This window comes from Neodiprion pinetum, chromosome 3 (genome assembly GCF_021155775.2).
Source record: "Neodiprion pinetum isolate iyNeoPine1 chromosome 3, iyNeoPine1.2, whole genome shotgun sequence".
NCBI lineage: Eukaryota > Metazoa > Arthropoda > Insecta > Hymenoptera > Diprionidae > Neodiprion > Neodiprion pinetum.
In genome coordinates, this window is record NC_060234.1 from 7,053,584 (window position 1) to 7,064,576 (window position 10,993).

Consider the following 10,993-nt stretch of genomic DNA (forward strand, 5'->3'; position numbering starts at 1 on the left):
ATACAGAGAGATCTAGTTTAAAATGTTGTGACATCCTTTCCCAAGCTCTCACAGCTACCTTACATCCTTCATCCTCTTCTTATCATCACCTAACTGTCCCGGTTCCCATATCGTATCAGCAGAATGCTCCCTGGAATCCTAAACTGCAACCGGCCGGTTTCTTGCAGCCTTCGTCTCATATACATATTGACACTCTCAAATCATCTCCCATTCGGACAACATCTAAATTCACCTCTCTTTCCTTTTTCCTCCCCCAAATCTTCTCATTGTACCCTCCATCAATTGTCGAATAAATCAATCATAATACACTGAGACATTCAACTCCTCAATACAACTTCCTCTCATATCCTTTCATCGTACTCGCCCCGCAAAGTGATAAGTGGAATTTTTTTTCGAATCGTCAATTCGGGATCCCCAACCACCACCCCTGTACAAAACTGGTGGCAGCGGAGTCACTCAACGTACTCAGCTCACGACGTGATTGGTGGTTATTCTCTTAATTTTCAATACAAGACCCCGAACTATCTATCGCGCATCGTTTCGATGGCAACGGATCGCTTGTCGAACCGTCATCGTAAAGCGCGAAGTGGAACTTCTCTTGAAAACCAATCCAAATTCACAACTCACCCTCCGGCAGGCATCTATTGGTATCAGTACTTCCCTTACGAGTGAAAAACAGGAAATTTCATCCCTCGCAGTGTTTCGAAATTGTACCAAAAGTGTTCAACTCCCTGAATAATCGGTGCAAATCATCCAGTAGACATCTCACTCCCCTTTGCAAAGTGAAAGAAGATATCATCCTCAAGCGTAAACAAAACTGCTCAATATTCAAAACTTAAAATGTATTTAAAGTCTGAAAACAAGAGCATTAAACATCCGATATCATCGCAGTATAAGTCATTCCTAAAGGATGATCATAAACCCCCCTTCCCCCGTACTGAGGAAAAAAATTAAGGATTTCCTGATAATTTCACTTTGCTGTTGATTCTACAATGTTGCAGATGTTTTTCAGGCTTTCTGCGGGTCCAATGACTCGAATAAGGGTTCTTCAAATCCATCACGAAGGAAAATAGTTTTGGCTCGGAAACGTGAAACAAAGCATGGTTTTTTCCGCACAATTTTTGCCAATTTTGGTAAACGTCGGAACCGATTGTCAGTAGGCTATAGTCGTTACGGTCAATTCCTGAAAACTTACAGCCGAAAAACAAAAGAATCTGACAATATTTTTGATGCGGTTTTCGTGTTTCTGGGAGGCCCAATCACGGTGCACCGTTACTTATAGTAAATTCTGAAAGAACGAGTTCATACTTACAAGATACGTAACCAAATCATGGCTGAGATTCCTTTCATCCAACTTTTACGAAGTGCCTGCACACGCGCTGCTACTATTCGAGGCACGTGCTTTATCAAAGTAATGTTGCGGTGGATAACAATTTTGGATATTCTATACAAAGATGCTGTGATCGATGCGTCGAGAGATACAGCTAAAGATCGTCAAAATTCTCCCGCATTTTCCACTAGAAAAACCACCATGACAGGCAGCGCTGAACATGACACCGATAGACAATGTGATGATGGAGTGGCGATAATTTTATACTTTTTCTTAACGGCGAAACGTTACTATCTTCATGCATAAAAATTTGAAAACACATAAAACGGGAAAAAGTTTTCAGAAGAACAACAAAACCGTGTACCTAGTGAATCTATAAAAATCATGAATAGTGATCGGAAATAGCAATAATTTATACAACTTTCCTACTTGCGTGGGTAGAACGTCTTTACCATCACCAAGAATTTTCAATGCAACATGATGCGATTGTTGAACATTATGTTACGTCACGAAAATCGACCACAACAACAACAACTACAATAATATTGAGAAGAAAAAGGTGGGAAAGAAAATAAGAGAATTCAATGAATGCAAATTAATTAATTGAAATAACGAAGCGACTGGAAAATTTATTGCCATACAAAAAGTGGCGTGTTATTTTATGTCGTAAATCGGGAACGGACCTCTACGGAGTTCTTGCTTACCGAGTTTGACTCTACAGAAGTTTCTACGGCGGTTTATCTCTACATAATGATATTAAGACCGATCCAACACAATTATCTAAGATGTTTGTCTCCACAGAGAAATTATTCCAGATTATCTTGATTTACAGATTTTGGATGCAGGGGTTCGCTCATACAGAATTTGCTCGCGCCAGTCCGTTTCTATGGAATAATGTTATCATTACATGCAAGTTGTTCACCGATTCTTTTCCTACAAAAAAATTATTCACGACGTATCAGTCCTCCTGGAATGAGCTTTCATTTCTACAGAGAAATTGGTTCAGGCTCGTAATACAAGAATGTCAAGGATTATGAAGACAACATAAATCAAAACGGTCTCCGAAAGAAAAAGAATTCTTTGTTAGCCTAGGTTGAGTTTAATTACTTTCTTATTTTTCATGCGCTGAATCAACGGGAAAATATATAAAATCCGTCGCAGTTTGCGTTTGTGTTTTTGGGAGAAGCTATAAGGATCTTACAATTTTGATAGCACAAGTTTACATGGATTTTGTGCCTGGCATCTGTGTACGTAATTATTACAGGTCAAGTGATACTAAACACAGGAAAATGACGATTTTTCGAAAAGTTTGATATTGTATCAAGGACAAAACTGCGCCCTCTACGTCCCACCAAGGGCTGAACCTAAACTAATTCCCCCACCTTGTACCGCGCACCTTTTTTCCTTTCGTTCGTTGGAATTCATTTTCGACCAATTGTTCTATCCTACGACCTTGATTGCGTAATTTCCATTAACTATGACGAACAATGTTGTTCGTATCACGGGTACCGTTAGCGCATAAGAAAAATATGGTCGTACAACAATAACGATTTTTTTCAACCTGCAGCATTAGAAGAAGAAGACGTCTTAGAAAGGTAAAGTTAAAAATTCGAAATGATACGATACGCGTTGTTCTTAATTTGCATTAACTTAATTTGACAGATAATGAGATACAGAATTGCACGAAACTATAAATGGGCAATTTCACCTGAAATTAGCGAGAAATGAACTTCCATTTTTTGAGTCAATTGAAACTTTTCTTACAAAAAATGTATGTAAAGAAGTGGAATCGCGTTTCATCGTATATAAAAAAAAAAAAAAAAAAATTTGTACGCTAACCACGAATTATTGCATTTTGCTGCAAAAGTGGCGCGCGTGTGGCTTCAAGAATTATTATCTCGGGTCCCCTCTGACGTAAAAATATGTTTAAAAACGTGTTTCGAACATGACGACAAAGGCATTTTGAAAAATTTGAAACACTCATAAGAATAACAAAACTACATTTTTCAGAAATTGTAAATTTCTTTCGAGTTGTGTCTCTCGTTATCTTCAAAACGCGTTTTTGCACACCTCTCCACGGTAAGGGGACCCCAAATATTAATTTGCAAAGTTTTCCGTCCGCTATTTGTACAGTAAAATGCTATAATTTATAACCGATGTAACAAATTTTTCTGAACTGGCAAAAAAATACCGGCGCACTTTTTACTATGTACATTTTACGTGAGAAAGAGTTTCAATCGATTTGAAAAATACAAGATCAAACTACACTCAAGATCCGCTGCTCAGAGGCGGAATTACCCAAATGCTATGCAGCCGAGTTACCGCTATCGCGTTTCATGTACGTGGCTGTCATCTCAATGCAGCTTCCTGTGATAACGGCGGGACTGCGAGCAATAAGTTTTGCAGTTGTTGACATCAACCAACGCTGGTTACTTTTTTCTCAAATGCAACAGACACTTGAAGTGGATGCGCACAAGACGTTTATCAGGAACCAAGTTTAGAACCAATAGTATATATCTAACGGAATGGTCAGAATGGAATAGATTCACTGATATGGAGTGTATTAAATTTATAATTATCCGTCATTAGATAGAATCAAATGGACTTGATGGACACTTGGCACATAGATCATCCGTATCCTGAATAGGCCGATTATTCCATAAAAAATATTAATAGTTTCGACTGTTGGTCACCTTATCTAGACGAAAATAAAGGACGGTAGAAACGACACTATCTCTTTATCACAGTATCAGAAAAGGCTCGGCCATCACAGGAATAGATGTAGCATGCGTAGTGACGCACAAACACGAATGGGAGGGGGACCTCTAGTGTTCAGAGATGCACGACAGACGGCGCGCGGCGTTGGAACTTTTATACGGAGAAGTAAATTATCGCGGCAGTACAAGTCCAAACCTTGCGCGATTCTGTTGCATATTTGGCGGGTTGCGTTGCAAAAGCTCTATCTTGTTCTACTGTCTTGTTCGGAGAAGTGCGAATGAACGTATCAACATAAAACTGCATCTGTGATATTTATAGGAGATTTCCAGGAGTGGAGTACTACACTTGCGATGACAAACAGACTAAGCGATTCAGGGGCAATCGCTTTCGACGTATTAACGAAAGAGAATTATCGAAGTTGGCGAGTGAAAGCCGAAGCTTTGTTGAGAGTATCTGATCTTTGGGATCATGTCGACAAAGACGAAGAATCATCCGCGGTGGGTGAGTTATGGATGAAAAAGGATGAAATAGCTAAATCAAAATTGATTTTACATATAAGCAGCGAGCTGCTTGTGTTGCTCGAAAATTGCACAACTGCGCGCGAAGTTTGGTTGAAACTTGAAAATGTTTATGATAATAAAGATAAAGACGGTGAAGATTCAACAGATGATTGTGAAGATAACGATGAAGATGACATTATAAATGCTATTGAAGATAGTGTTGAAGACTTTTTTAACATGATTAAGATATTGAGATTTTCAAAAGAGGAAAATTTGATGGATTATAAGAAATTACTGAGCTCTTTTTTCACCGATGGTTTATCCTCAAGATTAAAAACAAATAATGCTGGAAATTTGCGGGATGAAGAAAAGATCGTAAACACTGTCGGTGATTTTATCGATGTCATTGATAAATTATCCAATATTGAAATACAGGAACAACAGAAAGAATTGGTCTTCAAGTTTATTGATACTTTACTTGTGATATTTGATATTGAGCCACATAAAAATGATAACGATGAAGAAGAAAGTGATGCTGACGCAGCGAAAATACCATATGATAACATGAACGGTGACAAGAAGATGAGAAAAGATGGAATGACGGGTAAAGAGATTTCGTCACAGGCCTCTGATAATACGAATACCGAGTTATTCGGAGACGATGAGACAGATGATGAAACAGAGGCTGAGGCGGAGACTGAGACAAGAAATGTATTGGGAAAATTGGCTGATATCTGGAGGGGAATGTTGCAACTCAAAGAGCAGGTCGATCATGAGAAATTTCCGTGCGAGTTGGGTAATTGCAAAAGTGACAAATTATTAAAATCGAATGAATGTATTTTATTCGTGTTAGATTCGTCAGTTTTGAAATTGAAATTTCCAGAAAATAGAGATTCAATACCCTCAGTCATGGATTTTCCCACTCCACCGCCTACACCGAGTCTTAAGAATACGCGCAAATGCGGATCGTGTCGCAAAGAAGGTATAAACAAAAAGATATTGATAAATAAGATATAATTCACAATTTGACGTGAAAATTTTTTCTAATATCTAGGACACAACAGAACGACCTGTCCAATGAATAAATCAGCTGCATCCAAGTCGATGATTCAACCTTCCAAAGTCACCGAAAGTCCCAAGAGATCATATAAGTGCGGAGTATGTGGCAACGAAGGTATAAACGAAGATATATTGATAAATAAGATATAATTCACGATTTGACGTGCAAATTTTTCCCAATATCTAGGACACAACCGAACGACCTGTCCAATGAATAAATCAGCTGCATCCAAGTCGATGATTCAACCTTCCAAAGTCACCGAAAGTCCCAAGAGTTCATATAAGTGCGGAGTATGTGGCAGAGAAGGTATAAACGAAGATATATTGATAAATAAGATATAATTCACGACTTGACGTGCAAATTTTTCCAATATCTAGGACACAACAGAACGACCTGTCCAATGAATAAATCAGCTGCATTCGAGTCGATAATTCAACCTTCCAAAGTCACCGAAAGTCCCAAGAGTTCATATAAGTGCGGAGTATGTGGCAGAGAAGGTATAAACGAAGATATATTGATAAATAAGATATAATTCACAATTTGACGTGAAAATTTTTTCTAATATCTAGGACACAACAGAACGACCTGTCCAATGAATAAATCAGCTGCATCCAAGTCGATGATTCAACCTTCCAAAGTCACCGAAAGTCCCAAGAGTTCATATAAGTGCGGAGTATGTGGCAGAGAAGGTATAAACGAAGATATATTGATAAATAAGATATAATTCACGACTTGACGTGCAAATTTTTCCAATATCTAGGACACAACAGAACGACCTGTCCAATGAATAAATCAGCTGCATCCGAGTCGATAATTCAACCTTCCAAAGTCACCGAAAGTCCCAAGAGTTCATATAAGTGCGGAGTATGTGGCAACGAAGGTATAAACGAAGATATATTGATAAATAAGATATAATTCACGATTTGACGTGCAAATTTTTTCCAATATCTAGGACACAACCGAACGACCTGTCCAATGAATAAATCAGCTGCATTCGAGTCGATAATTCAACCTTCCAAAGTCACCGAAAGTCCCAAGAGTTCATATAAGTGCGGAGTATGTGGCAGAGAAGGTATAAACGAAGATATATTGATAAATAAGATATAATTCACGACTTGACGTGCAAATTTTTCCAATATCTAGGACACAACAGAACGACCTGTCCAATGAATCAATCAGCTGCATCCGAGTCGATAATTCAACCTTCCAAAGTCACCGAAAGTCCCAAGAGATCATATAAGTGCGGAGTATGTGGCAACGAAGGTATAAACGAAGATATATTGATAAATAAGATATAATTCACGATTTGACGTGCAAATTTTTTCCAATATCTAGGACACAACAGAACGACCTGTCCAATGAATAAATCATCTGTTTCCGTGTTCAAAACTACTGCTGATAAAGCCACCGAAACATCACATGAAGGCGGCGTACGTGGTCAACAAGGTATAACCATCACTGTCCGACAATTCAGAATCATTTCGAAAATTCGAAAATTGATCTTGAACCTTTGACCGGTATTGTGAATGGAAACAAGGCCTCGCCAGTAAAATAAATTCCATGTTCCTATTGAAAAATTGTTTTAATCACCTAGGACACGAGAGATGGACGTACTTACAGCTGGGATCAGTTACTTCATCACCCAAACCTGCTGCATCCAGCACTCCTGCGAGATCTCACGGATCGGGACTATTTGGAGGAGAAGGTACTAACAATGTATAATGATTCAAACATAACCGCGCAATGAGCACGACACACGCGGATGAAATATTAGCAGACCGAAAATCGACGAACTTATAATAAAAAAATAAATTTAAACCTCGGAGAAGAACATTTAACATTAATTATCATAAACTCCACAAGTCAAGTCAAATTCGAAGAGAGACGATTTAAAACGAAGGAACAACAAAAAACACTGAGAAATCCAAGAATATAGTCCCTCGACGAAAGACTACTATTTACACTCATTTATAATTTTAACAATATACACCATTTTTAAACAATATACAACTGAAACTAATGAGTTGTGGAATGGATGAATGAATGAATTTTAAACCAAATGACGGCTCGTGTTTTAATATATTCAAAAATAAATTAAATTGTACTCTGCTATTCGTACCTTATAAAATATACTGAATATTGATTACGCATAATTTTCAAATTTCAAAAAAGTCTTGCAAATTCAACTAGTTTCACTGATTTTGTATGAAATTTCGTGTTTTCAAAATTTTTCAACCCTCAGAACACAACAGATCAACACGCTCGCGCGATTCTGTGACATCCAGGGCTTCAACGAGAGCCACTCCTAGATGCAGTACCTGTGGCGGTGAAGGTACATTATTGAGACCATTTTCAGTGACTATTATTGGAGCTATGATGTTAGCAGTAAAGATTATGATCAGAAGTCAAGATGATGAGAATTAATATGTATTTTGTCTTCTCATCTCAGGTCACAACAGTAGAACTTGCGGCCGTCGCAGCACTTCGTCATCGTCCTATAACTACATGTTCACACCATCTCCTTCGATGTCATTCTCCGGGGGTGGTCGCAGTTATACGTGCGGAAATTGCGGTGGTTCAGGCAAGAGTACCCCACTCTCTAGAAATAATAGTTATAGTTAGTATGATGTCGTTTCAATAGAATCTTGAGTATTTTTTTTCATTCACAGGACACAATCGGAGAACATGCCCATACTAATTTGCATTACAAGGTGTCGATGTATTTCTCAACATTACTACAAATATGAAACGTGAACGAAAACGTCGACTTGTGCCTTCCATATTTTTCGTGATTATTACTTATGTATAACATTTTCCGAAACATCAAATAAAACTATACTTTTGTTTCCGGTCAAGCATACATACGAAGTATTCCATGCCGACTCGACGAACGATTGTTTTCATCCTTTTTTATTTCTTTCATAATTTTTACAGAATTGTCCCAACTGTAAATAGCTTTACTGATTTGCGGTAAATTATTTTCTCCAACCATCATTTTTCATGAAATTGTAAACTCAAAACAGTTTTACGGGGAAGAACGCGTCGACTTCGGTGCGTGGTTACCGAAACCTACTCTACGCCCAACCAAGGTGTTATTTCGCTGTTTACGCTCCGTACACACCGATTATGCACTTTCGTGACACTGCTCCTAGTGCAGAAAATGTATGAGAGAGGAAGAGATCGGTTTAAAAGGAGGTAGACCATTCGAATGGTATGATTAGTTCATTGATGATGATCGAGTAATCGAATTGAAAAGACCAACTCATGTCGACGCACATAGGATCGAATGATTCGGAACGGAATCGCGAAAATGTTAGATATAACGCAACCCATGCGAACTTTGAACAACACTCAGCCCTCCTGACGCTACACAGATTTCAGTCGTTGAATAGGATTTTCATTAATTTAATGCGAATGAAATTAGATTTCTCGAATATCGTCCTCTTCCTTACGCAAAAACGAAAAAAAAGAACCACTTACAAGAGAGTCTGTTCAATTGCATAGGACCGGTTTTATGATCAAAAAAGCGTCGGGCGCGTTCGGACCCCAATCATGCGTTTGAAAAAAAAAAATCAAGTCATGAGTCGTAGGGTTAAAATTTACGGTTAAAAAATCATAAATTTTGTTATAATCGAGGCGTTGATTACCCTACAAACCTGGTACACTGCGTAAGTTCTTGTGAAATCTCTTAGAATATACAAGTCTTTCGCAATATTTACAACGATCTTAAAATCGTTCGACAATGGGATATCTAGAAATCTCATAAAGTCTCATAAAGTGGTCAACCCCTTGGTTTCAACCAAGGACGAGTATCAGGACGAAAAATGGATATGGATAAATGGAATTTGTTTGCTGCGTATAATAATCAACCGTACATAATTCTTGGATAATAAAATTGCACAATTTCAGCAATAAACTCAACAAAGTACAATTGGAACATAAGATTAGAGAATTTTCGCAATGACGGCAACAGAGACACGGACAGTGTACGCTTATAGGGGGTTGTAAGATTAGAAACTTGTCGTATCTTTGATCCAGTTGCGGTAGGCGGCGACGCGAGTGGAAACTCCATAGAATTTAGGACGGGTGCAACCGTCGCTCCAAGAGACAATACCGAAGAGGATTTTATCGCGGACAAGTGGGCCTCCCTCATCACCGTAGCAGTGTCCTTTAATTTCATCGTCGTAGCCGGCGCAGATCATGCTATCGGTGATCGAACCGGGGTAGGTGGCGTTACAGTCATCGTTGGAAACAATCGGTACGGAAGTCTGATACAAAAGATCTGTGTTTTCGGGGTACCATTCCCAACCGGAACCCCATCCGGAAACTTTGGCGTAGATGCCAATTGGGAGTTCCTGATCTTGCTCGGGAAGCTCAATCTTGTTTACGGTTTCGCCCTGGTGAAATTAACGCTGACTTTCAGGAGACTGATGGCATGGTCCATGGACATGCTGTCGAGCTTCGGGTGGTTGATCACCTGGGAAATGGCATGGAATTGGCCTCCGGATGAAAGTTTTGCGGTTCCAGCCTGGAGACTCAAGTCTTGAATATGCCGTCCGGTGGTGCAATTAGCCGAGGTGACGGCCCATTCCGGAGATATCAGGGCAGCGCCGCATATGTGGATGCCTCTCAAGCGCAGGCTCAGCTGTTAGGGAAAGTCGGTGAGTTCCGCAGGAACACCATCGATAATACGCTTACCCGCAGTTGATTCTGAAAATGTACAGTTCTTCGATCACTCTAGTCTTCGGGATCAATTGACTCATTCATCGGAGAGATCCCGCAATATTTCATGAACATTCAAAAATCGAGCTCGCTGATTGATCGGGAAAAAAAAATTTCCGTTTGTCGATAGTACCGAGTTTTCACCAGCGGTGTTTAGTCACGTATTCACAGTGACAGGTACGTCGGGCGAGCACGTCAGATGCGCTAGCCGGAAGAGATAGAATAATACGACTGAATCGAGAAGATTCTACTTCAGTATCTGCTTCATCAACTACTCACCGCTGTAAGCGACGGATGAGAGTGACAGGAGGAGTACCAAGTACCGGAACATGTTGCTGAATACAAGTCACTTCAAGCAGGGACTTCCAGGTCCAGGTCTCGCCTATCGAATACAAATGATAATTATGATCAGGCAACAGAAAGCATTGTGTACACGCAATATAAACAATGAGCAATTAGAGATCAGAAGGGCGGCTGACAAACGGGGACACGTTAATACTCTTTGTGTGATCGATTACCTCTGTTTCTTGGTCGTAGGCGACGGTTGTGGAAATTCGATAATGAAATTGCACGTACGAAATTCTCTGTCACACTTCAAAATCCGGATGGTGGTGCGATCGTCTCGGGATGTACGAAGCAAGTATCGATTTCCAACGTTGATCG

At 39.4% G+C, this 10,993-nt stretch overlaps 1 protein-coding gene and 1 pseudogene across 9 annotated transcripts in view; one reads left to right on the forward strand and one right to left on the reverse strand.

The window, feature by feature from the left end:
* The window catches only part of LOC124215124 (zinc finger protein 728-like), a 33,841-nt gene extending 25,373 nt beyond the window's left edge, over nucleotides 1-8,468 (forward strand). For 3 of the 9 annotated variants that reach the window (XM_046618121.2, XM_046618122.2, XM_046618123.2), the window contains 12 exons: nucleotides 5,603-5,722; nucleotides 5,795-5,914; nucleotides 5,986-6,105; nucleotides 6,178-6,297; nucleotides 6,369-6,488; nucleotides 6,561-6,680; nucleotides 6,752-6,871; nucleotides 6,944-7,054; nucleotides 7,203-7,313; nucleotides 7,851-7,940; nucleotides 8,058-8,189; nucleotides 8,278-8,468. In XM_046618121.2, coding sequence (XP_046474077.1) covers nucleotides 5,603-5,722; nucleotides 5,795-5,914; nucleotides 5,986-6,105; nucleotides 6,178-6,297; nucleotides 6,369-6,488; nucleotides 6,561-6,680; nucleotides 6,752-6,871; nucleotides 6,944-7,054; nucleotides 7,203-7,313; nucleotides 7,851-7,940; nucleotides 8,058-8,189; nucleotides 8,278-8,306 — 1,313 coding nt within the window. In that variant the 3' untranslated portion in view covers nucleotides 8,307-8,468. Of the gene's footprint in view, nucleotides 1-4,038; nucleotides 5,345-5,431; nucleotides 5,531-5,602; nucleotides 5,723-5,794; nucleotides 5,915-5,985; nucleotides 6,106-6,177; nucleotides 6,298-6,368; nucleotides 6,489-6,560; nucleotides 6,681-6,751; nucleotides 6,872-6,943; nucleotides 7,055-7,202; nucleotides 7,314-7,850; nucleotides 7,941-8,057; nucleotides 8,190-8,277 lie in introns of those variants that run through there. The other 6 variants (XM_046618113.2, XM_046618124.2, XM_046618117.2 and 3 more) reach the window with 6 other exon arrangements.
* Nucleotides 8,469-9,612: 1,144 nt separating this feature from the next.
* On the reverse strand, nucleotides 9,613-10,661 carry LOC124215693 (trypsin-1-like; annotated as a pseudogene).
* Between the last annotated feature and the right edge of the window lie 332 nt (nucleotides 10,662-10,993).